Here is a 20,292-nt window from a genome sequence, read left to right on the forward strand (position 1 = left end):
TTGGAAACTATCTCCCTTTGAAGAAGTCGTCTCACACAATGGTTTGAGGCTGCCGCTTCAGAGCTTAATATTGCACATTTATAAACAATGAACAAAGACTTTGAATCAAAGATTGGAAAGTTAACAATTTGTACCTTGCTTTGTGCTGTATTGCAGTGTCGTAACATTGCTTCATGACGCGTTTAGCCCAGAGGGGGAGGAGTCAATGAGGTCAGATGACGACGGCATCTGCTATTTGCGGCAACCGTCCGGAGCTTTCCTCTGCACGGGCCGGGTGGGGGAGGGCTTATGAGAGTGGTCATTCTGGAAGGCGGTCCCAGAGCGTCCAATTTGCACACAAACAGGGCCCCGGCTGGTTCATGCGAGGATAGACACCGTCCCAAGCTGAACTCCGTGTTACAAATAAGGGGCTGCGCTCGTCCAAGTGGAGCAGAGTGAAGAACAGCACGGCTGATAATATTAAGTAACATAATAGAGCAGATAGCATCTGGCGCGACCGCATACGGACTGAGAGTACATCTTCCATTACAGGTACTATTTCTACTTGTGGTAGTATTATTATTGGAGTAATTATTGTGATGTCTTTTATTATACACCCACACTTTTCTCTTTGTAGGTCAGGGTTTGCGGACATGAATAATTAACAACTTATTTTATATGAAAGAAAAAATCTGTAGCAGATGCTCCAAAATGATTGTATTGAAAACGAAATGCATTCGCGTGTTATCTCTAAAAATATGTTAATACGTAGGGAATGCCGCTCTGAATGAAGTAAAATGCTTTATAGTCCTTTCTCGTCTGGACACTTTGAACAGCGTGTTCCCGTCAGAAGTGGGTCGGTCGTACTGTTGGCGGAAGACCGCAATTCCAATCTATTTAACTCATTGACTGCCGTTGACGGGGATAGACGTCTAATCCAATTTGACTGGACATCTATCGCCGTCAATGGAAGTTTAACATGAGTAAATGGATTTGATGCCTGTGTCAGTCATGTAAGTGAATGACTTAAAGTGCGCTACGCAATGCATATAAGACTGTGCGCTTTCTAGAAGTATTCCATTTATGAGTTGGGTGAAATGAAAATGTAGGTCAAAGTCAAACAGGATTTTACAATCACTAAAGCATCAAGGTATTACGCCATATTAGACGTTACAACATATTGATCACATATTATATGGTACAAGTTGCCCCAGTTAAACGGCAGTAGTGTAATAGGGTTACGTAATATTGTGTTGTAATGGCTCTTGCGTAACCATTAAATCCCTTCATTGTGTCTCCCTGTCCAATAGGTGGCACTGTTGCTACAGGGAACCTGAGATCTGACTTGCTTCTCCTGTCTCAATGTATGAGGAAGTTTCCAAGGCAATGAGGGTGCAGCAGGATGTAGCTATGCTCCATACGGTGGAGTCCACAGGAGAAAGAGAGGGAGTGCCTTTATCCTTTCCAGATGATACCATGTCTGTCTTGACCTCCAACAACCTGCTGGCACGCTCACTGCTGGGCCGTACGGCTGCAGTCAAGCGTAAAGAAAGTCCCTCGTCCAGCATCCGACGCAAGCGTGAGTTCATCCCGCTTGAAAAGAAAGATGAAGGCTACTGGGATAAAAGGAAGAAGAACAACGAGGCAGCAAAGCGTTCACGAGAAAAGCGACGTGTGAACGACATGGTTTTGGAGAGTCGCGTGCTGGCCCTCCTGGAGGAGAACGCTCGCCTCAGGGCCGAGCTGTTGGCTCTCAAGTTTCGGTTTGGTCTGGTGAAAGACCCCTCCAATGCGTCCATTCTTCCACTCGCCGCAGTTCCTCCACACAATCCGAGTGTGTCCTCCCACTATTATCTCCTCAACTCCTCATCCTCACACACCAACAACCAGACAGGTCAGGCCTGTGTGCGAGGCTCCCGGGATGGCGGCAACCTGTCAGAAGACTCGGGGTTCTCCACTCCAGGCGGGTCCAGTGTTGGGAGCCCTGTCTACTTTGAAGACCGGTTAAGTGACCATGAGAAATCCTCACCACACAGAGCAGAGGAAATGACCTTGGACCTCTACCACTCACCTGCTGATGCCCACCACACCAAGGCAGACCAAGCCGAGGCTATGAAGAACCTACCCCATAAGCTGCGTTTCAAGACCCCCGGAAACAGTGAGGTGTGCGATGCGCTAGGGGATCCCAGCAGTACTCGGCGCAGCCCTGCACCTCCTACATCAGAGGGTCTGCGAGAGACCCCTAAAGGCCATGAACTGCTTGGGTGCGAAACAGGAGAGGGCCACTCAGGCCCGTGGCTTCCTCTGCAGGGCGATGGAGGCAGGAGGGGCAAACAGTCTCCCCAGTATGTCACCTCACCTTCAAACTTCAGCCTGCAGTCTCCTGCTCAAGAAGACACAGAAGTCAAATGTCAGCACGAAAACAATTACCTGAAGTCTCAGCTGAGCTCTTTGAGCAAAGAGGTGGCTCAGTTGAAGAAACTTTTCACAGAGCAGCTCATGGCCAATGTCAACTAATAAGCTCTCTTCAGATTTTGTGAAAGAGTATACTTTGCCCTTCGCACTGAAACCTCTAAAAATGTGATGTTTTGTTTTTTAAAGACTGTATTTTTAGTAATAAATGTATGTACAGTATATTTCTCTTGTCGTCTGCTGTCAAGGTTGCACGTCTCGTCATTGAGATTTCCAGTGTCAGTTTTGCCAAGGATATCGCATAATTGACATAAAAAAATGTGCAATTGCCACATTACCACAAGAGAGCTGTAAAGTAATAGCTTCATTGTTTTGGTCTGATCACAAAAAGGAAAATACTATTGAATTATTTTCAAATAACAGAGGACAGAAAAATCCTCAAATAGGTGAATTTTGCTAATGGTTACCGTAATGGGCGAAGGTTGCCTGTACATTTATTTCAATATTCCAATGCACTGTAACAACCAAAGACTGCAAATAATGTCACAACCTGAAATATTTTCAGCAAAATATTTGTAGTTTTGACTTCATACGAAAAGGCGTTCTACTGTTGAGGTATTTTAGGTTGGAAGGTAGCAGGCACGAATTAAATTGAGGTGAAAACTCAAAAACATGGTGTTTCCTTCAATGTATTGGTTGATGTTTATCCACTCTTAGGTCTACTGTGTGTTTATTTTCAGGAAAAGCCTCTAATAGGGCACAGTTACTGCCTGTTGTCCTTTTCTCTGTTCGTGCTGAGTTTGAATAGTGTCTGTATATTTTTATTTCAACTAAAATAAAACTATGACAAGTCCGTATATCTGAATTCATGACTTATTAGTCTATCAAATATATCTTAAAACTCCACTGTGTTGTGAAGAAAAGTAAAATAAGTTTCTCACAATACCGTAACTCGTTGGATGCCATTAACGGCGATGGGCGTCCAATCCATTTGAAGTGGGAGGGCTGATTCCCACTAAAAAAATAGACTTCTAACCAGTGACTAACTCATTTAAATCCAAAACAAGGCTGAAAAGAGCCTCATGACAGAACACATTGGACGTCTAATTGCAAACTTGTTTAGTTTTTTTTAAGTGAGTTGTCCAGCAGGGGGTAGCAAAGATCGTATCATCGAGGGTCACCGTCCATTCAATCTTTAATCAGTAGAGGATTTAATTTTATTATGCTAACAAGGTATTTGACTTGTTGATACTTTAAATTTAGAAACTTCATTCGTATTTTTGATCTTTTGCTAATAAGAAAAAGTCAATATGTACTGCAGGAATGACGCACTGAGAGATGTTTTCACTAGAATGTTATACTTTGACTTCGATTCTAATTATGGCTAAGTATACAGTAAGAGTACACACCTTGAAATTTTCACCAGATAATCCTAAATGTGGCCATAAATATGTTTGAAAATTATTTTACATTTGAAAACATAATTTTCTGTAAACTATACAATATTTTGGTGAGTGTAATGGTAAAGAGCCGCTATGCGACAGATGCTGCAGCAGTGAAATGGGATGGAGAAATGAGTGTGATTTAATGAAGCTACTGCAATATGTTACTACTCACATCTACGTAACTCTCACAACCCCCTCTTTCCCCCAATCTGTTGCCCCCACAGCCACTGCCATCCTTTTTCAGTGAAAGGATAAAGCCTGTTGCCAGGCAGGCAGTGCGACAGTTGCCATAGGAACGCTTGCAGACAGAGCTGGGGGGCTGCTAGGGCGGGGATAAGGATGGGGTGAAAAAAGAAACGAACGATGCAGAGACAGAGAGAGAATGTATGTTTTTATGGGGGAAGGGCATCCATGTTCACAGCCAATGCTTTAGCTCCTTGAGTGTTATTTTTCTCCTTTATCCATGGAGGGAAACAAAGAGTAGCGTTTTAAGATGGTCCCTTTCAATTCCCAAAATGTAAATATCCACAATCTAAAAGAAAAAAAAAAGGTATAGACAGGTTACTGGGTGAATTTCACTTTCACACTCATAAATGAAGTCCAGTCTCTAATATTTCAAATTCATATCTTATGAGCAAACACAATTCCTGGAGCTGATTTTTATGATGATCAAATTAAACAAAGGGTACAGTGTGTTCCTAATTATCGTGCAGCTAGACTTTGAATCAAATAAAAATCAGAGCTTGACTTTAAAGGGTGTTTTTTGCTGTGTTTTTTCTCCGGTCTGTTTAGGTCCCTGGTACTGTAGAAATGTCAGAGAGGTTGGATCATTAATTCGTTTCCAGGTCAACCTTTCTGCTAATGAAAAATACAACATAATGGTGAGCACATGGCTTTATTTATTTATTCATTCATTCATTCATTCATTTAACAGGTCTTCCACCTGTATCTGCGAGATCAGCACAAAAGCAAATCCAGCATAGGTGTTCACCAGCATTGCTAGATTTGGCACCAGTAGCCATTTCTTTTCTGAACTGCTTTTCTTTATTAACTCATTGGTTGCCATTGTTAAGAGCACATCATTCAACCGCTGCTAACCCCCCAGTTAAATTGGCTTGGACGTCTATCGCCGTCATTGACAGTGAAACTTGAATACTCAATGCCAACCATCTCAGTTTAAATGGATTTGATGTATCATTGACATTGACAGTGAATGAGTTCTCAGGTGAGTTGGACTTAGAAGACTTAGACTTAGAAGTGACCACGATGCAGCTGAGAAGAAAATGAAAATGGCTTGAAAAAGATTTGCTGCCTAAAAACATGAAGAACATTTCAATACCCTTGTGAAAATAATGAAAACAACAATACAATCATCTTACTTTGGAGGGAAAAAATCAGCAAGTACCTTTGGCCACTCTATGTGAGTTTTCTTTTTTGGCAAATTACTTTTTCCTCTCATATGTCAGTTAAAAAATCTAAGATTACAAATTGTGCGCATGAATGAATATTAATGTGCATGTTTGTTTGTTCATAGGCTGTAAGTTACTGACAACCAAACCAGGTTGTACCCCACCTCGTGTCCAATGTAATCATGGGGAAAGAGGGTCACACTTACCAGATCTGTCTCATCCCAATGCACTGTGTGGACCACCCACCCCTGCAATGCAGCCGTGTTTGATAGCCAGTCAACTATTTGGGACACCATAAAGTCCAATTCCTCGGTCGAACAATGTCGAGTTGTTGCACCATAGCGACTCAATTTCCGCACGTCAAGCTTGCCAGCATGTTAGACATTCTCGCTTGTAATCAAGCTGGATCACAACATGTGCTTCAATAGCAGACGGGTTATTCAACACTATGTGGAGAAACACAAGGGAAACATTGAATGTGACAGGCTCAATCAGATTAACCTTGGAACAGTCAATGCGTTACTATTGTAAAAGGATCATCCATTCATTTCACGAGCCTTTCTCTGTGCATTGTGCCTGCTTTGGTTACATTTAGTACCTGTTCCTTCAGTGGGGACTTACTTCACTTGATTCACATCACCATGTTTAGAAACTAAATAAAAATTATCCAAAAAGTGCAATACAGCAGCGTACAACTGTGCAAAGTAACATCATCTGGAACAGTTCTGATTCAGTTTTCATATAATTATATGACAGAAACATTAAATGTAACTAAAATATATCACACTCACTGGTGTTCTGATTATCAAATGTATTTGGTAATCTAGTGTTTAATAAAAGGCAAATCAGAAAGTAAACACTCTGTTTTGCTTTGCCCAGCAAATCGGAGAATAGAAAAATGCTGACGTTATCGAGAGCAAGCATGTATTCCATCAGCCAGAACTAAGGGCATGGGTTTGGTCTCAATATTGGTAGGGACGATATAACAGCATAACCCGCATGTACACTTTTTTGCTGGGGACGGGACATTAATATAACCAAACAGCTTGGGTGAACGGGGGTCAGGGCTACATTTCTCACCAATATGAACCGAACGACATATTAGCTAAATAATTAATGCAAAATAAATCTGTATTGGCTTATACGAACTCTCACACTTGCTGTGAATTGGACTGAGTTTATCACTGCCATCCCACCCTCTTCAACAGATTGGACGTCTATGGCCGTCTGTGGCAGCCAATGAGTTAATTTTGGAGCTTTTCAAGTAATGGGCTTTTCAAGTCATTTCCTGTTGGTTTTCGGCCATTCCCTTTTCCTTTTGGGGCATTTACAGTTCACTTCCTGTTTATTTTGGGAGTACTTACCAATTTCGCGTCATTTCCTATTGATTTTCGGTCACTTCTTTTAACGTTAATGGTAGAAAACATACAGGAGGATCTTCCTCTCAAAGCAGCTTCCTCCTCGAGTTCAAAAAATTCACACAGATTAATGTCACGTTAACTCTGATGCAGGCCGGATTTTCAGTAGCAAAATTAGTGGTGTGTTCCTCACCTTCACAACATTGACGTCTTTTTACATTTTTTACAGTGGCTGCTGCTGGCGGGAATTGTTTTTTTTTTTTTTTTTTAATATCCGTCATCTTGGAAGGGGGCGGAGGAGTCATCAGTCAATCAAACATGCGTTTGAGGGGGGGGAAATGGAGTGGCACATTCAGCAAGTGAAGAGTCTGAACATAATAAAAGTACTGTAATTTACTTAATAATGGTAGGGTCATTTCTATCCTTACAACATATGGGTAGACAATCTAAATTACCTATATAACTGAAGTCATTATATAATGCAATTAAAGCTGCTTAAAAGTTCGTGGGGACAATTTGGGCATCCTGAAAAGTTGGTAGTGTTATGTCCCTGCCGTCCCTATGCAAACCTACTCCCTTGGCCAGAACTAATAATTCCTAAGATGATGGCCAGAATACTTTCCAGTAATGTAATTTGGGGGGTGGGGGGGGGGGGGATTCTAACAACCACATACACGCTGTGGAAATAGTGCAGTCGCGAAACATGCGAAAAAACTTAGACAATAGATTAAATTGATAGTTTCTTGGAACTCTGTTAGCATTTGGGTTGTAAATGTAGGTCAGTGTCACTGGTAGGGTTTTGGCCAGCGGAAAAGGTCCTGCTGGCGCTGACGCCCCATCACTGCTGAAGTAATGTCACACATAAACGGGTCAACGCTCGAATTTATATTGAACAGTGCAACTACAGGTCAGTGGAAAAATGAAGAATGAAGTGGAATCTCACTCAAGTCAAACACTGTACAAATGTCTAAGTATGAGTGTATTTATCCTTAGTTTTCTGATGCACTGATTGTTAAAAGCTATTGGTGAAGTCACCGGAAGTCAAGTTTGCATAATGTATGTAGAATGAAGAATATTGTAGTCATGTATGATAGAAAAATGCTCGAAACGTCCCCGGTACGTGAGCAACTCGCGTGTTTTGGGACCGAGCGTGGGCCAAACTGCCAAGGTGTCTGCACATTCGAGCGGTGTTTCGAGATGTGTGAGGGAAAGTTGATTTGTGTACATCCACGAATGAATGTGAGTACTTTTCCTTCTTTCTCAAGGATATCAGTGATAGTTTGGACCCCCTACATGCGCGGCCGTTTCGTAGCTTTCGTTGCAACGGCTGGCAGTCATCACTCCAAGTTGGCAAGCATTGTTTACATGATATTCGTGTTGCACATTTATGCCATGAGGTGACGTGTTCGTTTTGCATCACTGGGATGTGTTGTCAGTCTGATTGAGTGTAAAGTGCTTAGTTGCCGCCACGTTGTGTGGCCAAATTGACCGCGTGTGTGTACGGCGTACTTCCGGGTTGTGCACGCGTATCTGCGCCCGCCCCCATCTTTATGTTTATTGCACTGTGCAATTCATATGTGTGTTGTTGATTATTGTGCAGTCAATTTGCATTGTTTTACATTGGCACTGATATGCTGTTAACCCGACGTTCAGAATTTTTGACATTAGGCTTAATTTTCAAGTTAGCGTCGGTTTAATTAGTCGGTGGAGTTGATTTCAACAAATTCCATGCAGTTTGTCAGTTATTTGTTAGTTTCAGGGCTCCGGAGTGGCAAAGCAAGCGCTAGTCAATGGTGGTTGAAATCAACTCCATCGACTTATTAAACCCCCGCTAACTTGAAGATTAATCCTTATGTCAAAAAATTCTGATCTCTCGCTTTAAATTCAATTATTGGTAAGTCAATTCCATGCGATGACATTTTTCAGGTGACATTCTTAAAGTGAGAACAGGGCCGGCCCAGGCCATTTGGTGGACCTAAGCAAAATGATGCCAAGGGGCCCATATTTTTAGCCCACCATTTCGTCACAGTGCACTGTGAAACCCATACATGCAAACCAACCCATACGTCCATATTTTGTATATTAATCAGATTTTGTTGCACTGCATACTTCAAACTTCTCACCCCAAATGATTTTCAGTACTTATAGTAAATGGCGCCAAACCTTTTTATTTTATTTTATTTGTTTGTTTGTTTGTTCATCTATTTATTTATATATCTGTTTATTTATTCTTCTATTTTTATACATCACGTGTTTCCATTCAGGACTACGTCTCCTCTCTAACCTTATTAAGGCTATCATACAGGAACAGCTTTTGAAGGCTGAAGCCCCGCCTGTTACATCCCACTCGCCCCGCCCCTTCTCTGCATTCTGCAACAGGATTCGAAGGCGCAGAGAGAGGGGAGGGGGCTGAACTAGAAGAGAAACAAAAAACGTGACTAGGCACCCAAAGCGTCCTGTTATGCAACAACTGACCTACTAACATAGATTTAGACAGAGAGATGGGGAAATAGAGAGAGGCAGGAATTGGAGCAAACATGACATGAGCAAGGCACTAAAACAAGATCCACTGTGTTCAAACTCCTCCTCTATACCTGCACTGAACGGAGAGCTGGAGTTGTGCGAAGTGGCGAACGGTGTGTTTAGGAGCATACACCATAGGCTTGGTGCCCACTGTGGATTCTATAATTTACACAACTGGGTGAGTTCCATTTCAATAATTTCACAACCTCAACGAGTGTTTTAGTGTAAAAATGATGATTAGAGGGTTCTTATTTGATACCTTGGGTGGCAATTTTCCAGATGTCACTGTCGATTATCTGTGGGTCTTCTGTAAGAGAGAAAAGAGCCGAGGATGATTATATATTTCTTCAGAAAAGTGCTGTTTTGGTATTATAATAGAAAAATGAATGGATTCAATATTTGAATCTTTCCGTTTTGCCTTTACAGCTGCATCCAAAACACATTTGCGGATACAGTGCACAATATGCAACAACTACTATGCTCATATGAATCTAATGATAACAATAACAATAGTACTATTGTTATTACTACAGCTATAGATGATAATATAGAGTTAAAACAAAATGATTGCTTATTTATTTATGGTTAATATTATTTGTCATATAAATGATATTAATAATATACAATTAATTATAATAATATAAGGTAGGTTGGTGTTTATTTTCATGATTTAATCATGTTGTGGTATATTCATTTTTTTAATGACACAGTCTGACAAGCGACCTATTTGGATTTGGGAATGTAGGCTAGTCCGTGCAGACAAGTAGAGCGATGCCGTACGTTGGCTCCGTGGCCACACTTCTCTGTGTCACGTGTAGCTGCTCTTTGCAAAGGTTAACGCGGCTGTGCGGTCCTCCGGTTTTAACTCTTCAGTCGCCGCTAAGAACACAAACCGGGAAGCGCAAAGTCAGACCCGATCGAACCACGAGTGCATGCTTTTTACGTTTGGATATTTGTTTTTTTCCTTTTAAAATGGGAGTCCCCCCGAAAAAAAGACTGATAGAAGAATGCTGAAGTTAACCGGCTGCAAGGTGAGGTGTGGAACATCTGGATCAAATGTGGGTCAGACGTGGGTCAGTGTTAGAGGTGATCACAATTAACAAGTTAATTGTGTTTATGAGTAGACTCGTTGTTTTTGAATGAGTTGTAACTGATGAACTGAGGATTCAACTAAATACGCATGAATGCGATTTGTCAGACAGTATAACAAAGAAGTCACTGCGGTGAGAAATATCATCACAGCGTATCACCACTAATAATAGAGAAATGAATTGAATGTAATTGAAGATGGATCCAACTGGAGTTAATTTACTGCTAGTACAAATTGATTTTTATAAAGGAAAGAACAACATGTGCATGCGTAGCGTTACCCCACATGCCCTTGCTGTTTTTTCAGTCATCCTCCAGTTTTAGTTATAAAGCTGTACAATTAAAAATCTCATCATTTGGTATTCACAGTAATGCTTTCCTGAATTGGCTGAGACATGGTGCACATGAATCAATGTAATCAAAGTAAAATCTGCATTTTCAAATACAATGATGACGTTTTACAGTAATTAATAAATTAAAATCTACTGTTTTTAAGGGCTTATTATGCAATTGGTGGATTGTCTGTCTGTATACTGTGGCGTGGTCACTGCCAATTGGGTGGCGTACAGTGGGTCTCCATGCCAGCTATAAATGTAGGTCACATCACTCCTGTGGGAGGGGGTGCCGCTGAGGTGAGGCGCAAAATAAAGGCATGGTAGTGCAGCAGTATCAGAAGCACTTTAGCAAAATAGAACCCTCATCAGTCAACAGAAATTGAGCTTTAGATTAAAAAAACCCACATGTATGATAAAAAGTAAAAATTCTTAACATAAGTGAAAAATATATTCAATAAATCCAGTAAGAATGATAATTGTTGTCAGCGTTATCAGAAAAAGTCATTTAGAGAAGTGTGAAGCATGTTTATTGTGTGTGTTTCCGAGCACATGTGAGATGATAAAAGATGAGTGGTGTGCTTTGTTATTGCACTGTGGTTGTTGCTGCAAGCACAGGCGAATTACAGCATTTAGTAGGCCAAGGGAGCGCATGTGACTGGTAAAACACATGGACGGAGTCACTCGGGTTTTTTCCTTCTTCCAGTGAGAGAGGGGTGATATGGCTGTGTGTTCTTGGAACAAGGATCCAGTTTCGATAGGACTCCACCTAGCTGGCAGGCTTTCAGATTTTTTATCCCCCGCCCCATCCCTCCATGTTTTTTTTTTTCCATGAGTGGCTATAAAGTCTGCACCCAGATTTGGAATTCAGACAGACCCCACCCATGCCATCGACCCCCAATTTTACACCACGTGCCATGTAATGAACCCCCTCCTCTTCAGGAAGAGGGGACTATTTCATCATTTCTCTTCTTTTGAGGCATGCGCCTTTTATTTTAAGCCTGCTCTTATTTCCTGAAATGCTCCACAGGAACACGTGCAGGGGTTGAACTCAATCCACTGTTTCCAGTACGTTTTACCACATTTAGACTCTCGCGGTTTGGGTCCAGTAGTTTGTGTGAACGAGTGCAACTTGGATTCTTTTACTGTAATATCATTCCACAAGTGCCACAGAGACCAGGCAGTGACACGTGATGTGTATGAATTGATCTAGGTCATGGACATTTATTTAGAGAAGCAGATCAGGTTTGCTTGCTTTAGCCTAATCTATTTGTATATTTGCGCTACGAATGCCAGTTACTCATGCAAATCATATAGCTGCTTTCATTTTCTGTCTTACAAGTGTCACAAAAGAGCAAGAGAAAAACAAAGGAAGTGCTCGAGATGTAACTGAGACAATAATAGATGTTTACTCATGAAGCTCAAGGGAGATCAGTGATGCCATATACAGTGTTCTTTTGAAATTAGAAAATACTAACTAATCATCTGCTTTGGACCATGTCACGCAGATTTGATTGTGGGGGATCTGATATCTGATGTGACACCTCCTCCCCCCTTGCCTGGGGTGACACATTCCATCTGTTGACGCAATACCAACATTGTTGTAGTCTCCATTTCTTTCCTCCTATCGAGCTACCACTTCATCCTTTGTTACAATTTTCCTGCTTTGATGCACTTCTTTGTGTGCGCTCCCTCCTTTGTTATCAGCACACACAAGCTAGATATTTGCACACTGTCTATTTTTCTTTTTTTTCCATCACTTTTGTTTGTCCTTTTTCCGATTTCCGGCTTCTCTCTCACAGTTACATCTCTTGCAGTTCTGATGACCTAGATTTGGTACAGTGAAGGCACATGGACTTTCTGGGTCAGTGGGACACGCTGTGGAACGTGTCTCTTTCCATTGTGTCTCACCCCTGCCACATGTTAAAGGCTCACGAGGATAACCCCAAACCGTTGGTCAGCGCAAAACATTCCAGTCCAAACCGGAAAGACATAGAAACTTCACTGAAGAAAGTTTACTGGCTCCAACCAGATTTGACCTAGTCTGGATTTAAGGGGGGAAAAGGGAATGATTTAAAATAAGAAAATATGAATAGTATATAATTATGCACTTGGTAACATTGCATATAAATATTTCAAATGTTACATAATAATGTCATGTCATTCAGAGAACCATAAATTAGATATTGAGATTAGATGATGGGATTATTTTCCAGGCCATGTAATACTAATGCTGTGTAACCTAGAAAAGCAGATGTGGAATTACATCCAACGCAGACAGTAAAATAGATCTGATGTTACATGAATACCTTTTATGCAACTCAAGGCTTTGCACTTACTTAAATGATGTTGAAACATATTCAAATGAGGCCTGGGTGATAATTTTTTGTATTAATTTGAGATTTTTTATCGTGGATTATTCAAAAAATATTTCAAGTTTTTTTTTTTTTTTTGTTTTTTTTTAAGGTGTTTTTGTGGCCTATAAAGACCTGGCGTCCAGATTTGTGGGCATCACATTTTGGGTCATGTAGGACACAATATTCAGATTTTGGCATGCTTACATGACCTAAATGTGATCTTTATTGGGCTATTAGTTACTAAATTAGTCACTTGACCTATAAAAGGATTAAAAAAAAAAAAAAAAAAGTTAAATATAGAACAAATATAAAGTGCAAAACCAGTGCCGTCAATGGCAGCCTTTTACACTGATCATCAATCAAATTTTGGGTGAAAAAAACAGACTTTATTTTTAGGCTATATCGCACAGCCCCAATTCAAATCCTAATCATTTCTGCAAGAAGTTTTACTTTATGATTATTAATCGGAATCAAACTCAACCTCATTATTGCTTTAAGTGCCATTGACGATAATAGACGTTCAATCTATCAAAACTAAGAAAAAGTCTTTAAATGAATCACAAGATTGGACTTCTTTCGCCATCAGTGGCAGCCAATGGGTTAACTTATCCACTCTAATGTTTTAGTTTTAGCAAACGTTATCAAGGTTTGTTAGTCTTGCCTCTACCCCTCATTCTTTCTTTCCAGGGGCCCTTGACCTATATTTACCCACTAAAACACACACACACCTTTATACCTCACAATCTCATGCACCGATCTCGGCCTCTTTTCCTTTCTTGCGCTGGCTGCTTGCCTTTGTCTGCCTTATCTGCTCTCCCTGCATCATTGATTTGGCATTGAGTTGTTTTGGTGAAGAATGCTGCCACATTCCTCTGTGGCTGAATGCATGGGGGGTTTGGCTATTTTCAGAAGTGTTTACACATGAAGAATCTCCTGGGGAATGGCAGTGATGCTGTTCCTGCAGAATCCGAAAAGCCTCTCATTGATTCACCCCTTTGACCTACTTATACTTTCAATCTGAGTTCTTAGACTGTAATGCTTAGTTTACACTATTTTTTTCCGTGCATTTGCCCACGTTCTAATGGTGCATGTTACAAAAGCTCACATGTTTTCACAAGACAAATATTGGGCCGTCAGTTTTCAATGAACCCAGTGACCACATTACATCACAAAAGTCAAAATGTCAGGCTAAGGGTCAAGGGTCATAGGCTCACAGACAGAGCAGATCAATAGGAGAGCACAGAGGTCAGACAGTGTGGTTAAACGATTTCTTATTGGTTGCCATGGGACACTGCCAGACATGCTAAGGCAAGAGTGCTTATGAGCATTGTGCAAAAGGTAAAAGGTTTCAGTGGCATTGACGATAATAGACATTGTAACATGTTGCTCTTGTCATCCTTTTGCTGTGAATGGAAAGGAGTTTATCACTAGTAGACGTCCAATCTATTTGAACTGGCAGCCAATAAGTTAACTAAAACAATCAAATAAGTATTTCTTTTTTTTTTTTTTTTTTTTTTTTACCCCTGCAGATTTCAACTTTGACATCATCGACTGAAAGAACAGAGGAAGGAGAGAGGGAAAGCGAGCAAGATTCCCCAAGAGACTGGTGCAATGAGGTACAGTAGACTGACAGACCTACTTGCTTCTGTTTGGATTCAGATCTGTGTCACTTCAGTGTGCCGTGATTACACAAAAATATCATCCAATTGTCCCTAAACATCATGCTTTTTCCCCTTCATTTCCAGATTCAGTGTCTTAATGAGGAGTCAGAATTTCCTATAACAACACAACACAAAGCTACAAGAGGATAAATGCGGGTGTCTAATGCTGAGCTCCAACTCTTCTCAATCTTGGCTAAATAGGACACTTGGGTTCCCGCCCGTCATACCTGAATTTACAATACATAGACTGATCGAGATCACCACGGAGCTTTGAAAGGTGTGTAATCACCTTTGTCCCTGGCCTGTTGTTTTGTCCAGTGTCCATTTCAAACTGGCAACTACTAGACCAGAATGGAAAATCTGACTTCAGTCCTCAAAAACTCAGGAAGTAACATAAACTGCCTTGAGACCTTCTCCAGTTATGAAGGGTCTATGACTCCTCTCCAAGAGACACCGTCTCGCCTGGGCCGTATCATGAAATCCAAACCCAACATGACCTGCAGGCGAAAACGTGAATTCATTTCAGATGAGAAGAAAGATGCCTCTTATTGGGAGAAACGGCGCAAGAACAATGAGGCAGCCAAGCGCTCCCGTGAAAAACGGCGTCTTAATGATATGGTTTTGGAGAACCGTGTCATCGCACTGAACAATGAGAACGTGAAGCTCAAGAGTGAGCTGCTACAACTGAAGTTACGCTTTGGCCTTATAAGCACAGCCTCTTACATCGAAAAGACTCAGCAGATTGAAGGAAAAAACAGCACAGGAAATGGAGGTTCCTCCTCTTCATCATCTTCTCAGTACTACTCCAGCTGTTATTCGAGCAGTTCTCAGGTGATGATCAATTCTGACTCCTCCGAAACCGAGCAGTCCGGGCTCAACGCAGGCCACAGGCAGCAGGTGTTATACTCGCCACGTGGTTCCCTGTCTGACATGTCAGATGGCTCCTCCAGAGACAGCCCGGAGCCAATTCCCTTTGAGATCAAGCAGGAAGGTGACAGGCTAGAGATGGATATTGCCAATGGAACTACCACCCAGATCATCTTTAACATTCACCGAGGTCTGGCCAATGTACCCACTCATCACAAGCTCCAGCAACATTCTCAGGAGATGGAGGCTGCTTATCATAGCCAGCATCAGGAGTTTCACCAACAACAACCCCATCAGGAGCCTGTTTCCAATATCAATAACCAGCTTGCCCCTCAACCACCTGCTGCCCAGACAAGTGTTATTCTCTTTGGTCCCAGTAGTGCCTCTTATCCTGTGGACAGCTTGACACGGTCCCAAGATATTGGTATGCAGAAGCAGAACAGAAGTAGCAGTCAGGCCTTTGCCGGCCGACCACCCCAGTCCTTTGTAGAGAGCTCTGCAGAGCCCCTACCCGAGGTGACAAAACCACTTGAGAAGAAAACATCAGACTGTACTTCATACGAACTCTCGGGCAGCCACAATGAAGCTGAAGAGAGGCACGTGTACAAGAATTTCCAATCTCCACAACAGACCCTGCAGGAGCAGCAGGTGTCTCATTTGCCTACAGATTATATCCCCCAACAAGTGGAGGACATCAGTCAATCCCATCTCTACAACCATCAGCCTCCTCCTTCATACCTTATTTCCCAAGATGAGGAGCCACCTGTTGCTACCAATGAGGGCGAGTTTCCAAATGAAGCTTACTATCAAGTCCAATCAAGTTTCTCTACTAAAGACACATCATCTAGTGATGGAGATCCAAGGAGCTCTGACAAAGAAGCCTCCACTGACGATGACGAGTCTCCTTCCTCAACCTGCTCAGACAACTACCACAACCGGCATCTCATCAGCATGCACGAGCCTGCCTCCCCTCAACCTTCATCGCAGAGCTACTCTCATGCCCATAGCCGAGACCCCCAGGGCGAGGTGAAGGGCACGGCGTTACCCCACAAACTCAGGCTTAAACATCGAGCCATAAGCTCCGGGAGCAGTGGAGGCCATTGCTCTGGACAAGAGTCCCCAACTACACCTCCCTCTGCCACATCGCCACCCCTTCCTCAGCATCCCTATTTATCACTGTCACCACAACAGAACATTCAGAGAGAAAACCCAGCTGGCGCCTTGTACCTGGAAGAATCAGACAAGGAAGACACAAGGAAGCCTAACGGCAAAAAGGACACAGGTGGTCGACGGAATAAGAGGCGAGAGTAGGCCATTTCAAATCTGGTCACAGCTAAGCATCCTCCGGAGATCCACACATGTACAGTAAAGACAGTTTCTCCTCTGTCACTATCCAGCCACACATGCCTTTGACTCCCATTACCTTCTGATGCCCTTGGTACATGAAGTCGGGCTATTTTAAAACTGCAATGTCACCAAAAAGGCTGGACTTCTCGACTTGTAGGATTGTATTATAATTGTAAATTTTGTACAGATTTGTCATTTCTTACATTCTCTCCATACCAACAGAAGCACTTTTTTATTAGATGAGAGGAGGAATGGAACTTAAGGCTTTTCGTTGCTTGACAATAATTTCACAGCATGAAACAGACTCAAAACACATATTAATCAAAACAGAATGTAAAACAATCAGTCTCAAGCTTTATCAGTATAAGAAAAAAATGGACACATATCTGACTGCACACAAGCATGTTTGGCTGTATATGCCTTAATTCGAATGAAACGGAAACATTCACAAATGTTCTCTTGACCAAAGACGATTCACCACCATCACTACTAAAAAAATTATGAGTTCCATACCTCTTCCCAGACCCTACCTCTACGATCCATATTCTCCCCCTCATTTCACAAAAAATCTGCATCACCTTTATTTTTTAAGCACTTGTTTTGTATATTGCTGTGATATATAAATATATGTATCTATTCTTAAATATATATTTTACAAAAAATTGAATACAAATCTGCAACGATAAAGGATTTTGAAACGACCATCCTTTAAGAAATCGGAATGAAATTACTGTACGGCCACACTGTCTGCTGTTGCTACAGGACCCACTCAAATCGAAATGCCTCTTTTCTTGATTGTTAAGCTTTAGCATTAATCATTTGTTAATGACCTGTTTACACAGAACTGGCTGTCCAGTTTGGAAAGCCAACAGCACTGAATGGAGAACATTTTGTTTTCTGGGGCGAGTGCCTCATTATAATGTTTGGATTTCTTAACCTATAACCAGCCTTTAAATATGCTGCAGGCTGTAAGCCTTTAGTTTATTTGAGCTTTATGAACCATATCTGTTGTCACCATTCACTGGCCCAATGTATTTATTTCCCTATTATCCACTCGCCCATTACTGTATAAAAAGCCCACAGGAACATAGACAGAATGTGTATAGAACTACAAAAAAGATCCACTGCCATCTTTATTTTGAACTGTGATGTAGGTTCAAACACACAAACCATGTCCTCATTGATATTGATGATAAGCATTGGAATTCACATTTGACCAAAAAATGGTTTGCTTTATTAAAATTAACTCATTAGCTGCCATTGACAGCGATAGTGGTCCAATCCATTTGAACTGGGAGGGTGGTAGCGAGCATTCATTCGCTGCCACCCTCTCAGTTCAAATGGATTGGACGTGTACTATTGATAAAATCCTCATAAAAAGTGCTAAATAGTTGGAAGTCAATCATCGTCAACGGCACTGTAAAATAACTACTATCCAGTTCTCAATTTAGCGCTACTGCAAAGAGCATGCCTGTGGCCTGCACTGGATCCTAGTTAAACAAATGTATATGTACCATGTTAGGCTTTTTGGCACTTGTGTATAAATGTAAAGTTCCCTTACCCTTGAGCAACACTGTAATGTTTTTTTTCATTGGTTTTATATCGTTTTTTTTCCCTCCATCAAGGTGTTGTTCTGTTCCCTATACTGTCGTTTTCCCTTTTGACTGTGATGACATGTATTTGCCTCATACTCACCATGCCCTCCCCTCCCTCTTTTCAGTGTGTAATCAGTAATGTTCGTGATTTTGGTGATGGTTTGCTGAAAAAGACAAGTGGGAGAAAAAGGAAACGGGCACAGATAAAGTGGTATTTCAAGATAGGTAGCAGTAAATCTGGCTGGTTTCGACCATTGCGTCCTTTTGACGTGAAAATGTATGGAACAACACTAATGAAGATGGGAGCATTTCAAGATCGAAAAAGAAATAAAAAAGAATGTTGAATCAATCAAACTCCAGATGTTATGTATTTATTTTGTCATACTTCATGTTTTTAGCGTTGTCTGAAAAATCAGGTCAAAAGTTAAAATATATATCAAATTGAAGACACAGCAAAGTCATGATATTGGCATAGGCGGATCTACTATTCAGGCGAAGTAGGCAATCGCCTTAGGCCCCCAACCAGTAGGGGTCCCCCAACCAGCTGCCCTTGCCCCAAAGAGCAAGGGCTTGGGCCACTGGAGCCAGCAGCACCCCCAACTATTTGTTATGTATAATTTTGTCAGCATACCAAACAAACAAATAACAAAACAAAAAAGAAAGCCATTTGAATACTGTATTTATATTATCCCCCACACACACACACACACGCACTACAATGGACTGTTCCACGATGACGGACTGAGTATCAGTCGCTTAGCATCATTTAGCGCCGTATAGCTTGTTTAGCATCGCTTAGCTCCGCTTAGCTGTTCGTTAGCTTCACTTAGCTCTCCCGCGTTTTTCACGCCACTAAGGTCGCTATTTTTGCAGCTCACTTGCTACTTTGCACGTCGGCTATCATTTATTTCGAACATATGAGCGAAGTGCTCTCCATGAGAGCCAAAGTGCAGTGAGGGAGAAGTTGAGAACAGGCCGCTAATGCCTGTTTTAACTTTCTTCTTCTTCACACCGAACATAAAATACACAACAGCACACACTGTGGTGAAACAATGCAGTACAGTTCCAATCAGTCATACAATAACACTCAACAGTTGGTTAACAGCATTTGCTAACGAAAAAAAATTAAATCTATTAGTGACACCACAAGCAATGACGAAGATTTTTTTTTTATGGAGCGTAAAGCTTTCGGTTAGCGGTTTAGCGAACGCACCTCCGGTGAACATTTCAAAATAAAAGCACATCATGTTCGTCATATAAATAATGATTTCTAGAGTTAATCCCACATACTTCAGAATTAATATTATAATATGTTGAGTAAATACTACAGAATACAGATTCTGCACTAAGAATAGCTTTCAAATGACACTCTTTATGACAAATATGATTGGCAATGAATAATTATTATAATTATTATACTACTATTATATATAGTTGTATACTATAATAGTAATGCTTTTTTTTTTAAGAATGGTTTTGAATAATGTTGGAAAGGCAAAGTCAGTGTTTTGAATCTGTTTACTTTCCATTCTTTTGCACTAGTAAATGCTATCAGCATTTAACCTAATTGTTTATTTGTGATTAATTATTGTTATTTACATGATTATCTGTACTTTAATAAAGAATTTAAGTGTTCCAAAATAGTTTTGTGAATTAATAAGCATCAACAAAAATTTCATTGCTAAATTAGTAAAAAAGAAAATTATTAGATGAGTCGACTAATCGTAAAACTAGTCGGCTGACTAATCAGGAGAAAATTTGTTCTTTCGGACAGCCCTGGTGTACCAGAACATTTTTCCTTCACACCCTTCTCACCTTTTGAACCCCTGACCCATGAAGAGGGCCCCTGGATATGTTCGCCTTAGGCCCAAAAATTGCCAAGTCCGCCACTGGATATTGGAATAATTCTGTAAATATT

The 20,292-nt window shown here is 41.1% G+C and overlaps 2 protein-coding genes across 4 annotated transcripts; both read left to right on the forward strand.

Moving 5' to 3' along the window:
- The first annotated feature begins 260 nt into the window (after positions 1-260).
- Positions 261-3,248, forward strand: nfil3-6 (nuclear factor, interleukin 3 regulated, member 6). Its single transcript, XM_057817384.1, has 2 exons — positions 261-531; positions 1,290-3,248. Exon 2 carries the CDS (start codon positions 1,342-1,344, stop codon positions 2,494-2,496), a length of 1,155 nt encoding a protein of 384 aa, XP_057673367.1. The 5' UTR covers positions 261-531; positions 1,290-1,341; the 3' UTR covers positions 2,497-3,248.
- A 1,400-nt stretch (positions 3,249-4,648) lies between these two features.
- LOC130904545 (uncharacterized) lies at positions 4,649-18,740 on the forward strand. 3 transcript variants are annotated; one of them, XM_057817383.1, is made up of 3 exons: positions 4,649-4,717; positions 14,434-14,520; positions 14,650-18,740. In XM_057817383.1, exon 3 carries the CDS (start codon positions 14,917-14,919, stop codon positions 16,741-16,743), a length of 1,827 nt encoding a protein of 608 aa, XP_057673366.1. In that variant the 5' UTR covers positions 4,649-4,717; positions 14,434-14,520; positions 14,650-14,916; the 3' UTR covers positions 16,744-18,740. The 3 variants fall into 3 exon arrangements, with proteins under 3 accessions (XP_057673366.1, XP_057673364.1, XP_057673365.1); XM_057817381.1 differs by lacking the exon at positions 4,649-4,717 and adding an exon at positions 9,056-9,304; XM_057817382.1 differs by lacking the exon at positions 4,649-4,717 and adding an exon at positions 9,711-10,157.
- The last annotated feature ends 1,552 nt before the right edge of the window (positions 18,741-20,292 follow it).

The sequence above is a fragment of the Corythoichthys intestinalis genome, chromosome 16 (assembly GCF_030265065.1).
Source record: "Corythoichthys intestinalis isolate RoL2023-P3 chromosome 16, ASM3026506v1, whole genome shotgun sequence".
Taxonomy (NCBI): Eukaryota; Metazoa; Chordata; class Actinopteri; order Syngnathiformes; family Syngnathidae; genus Corythoichthys; species Corythoichthys intestinalis.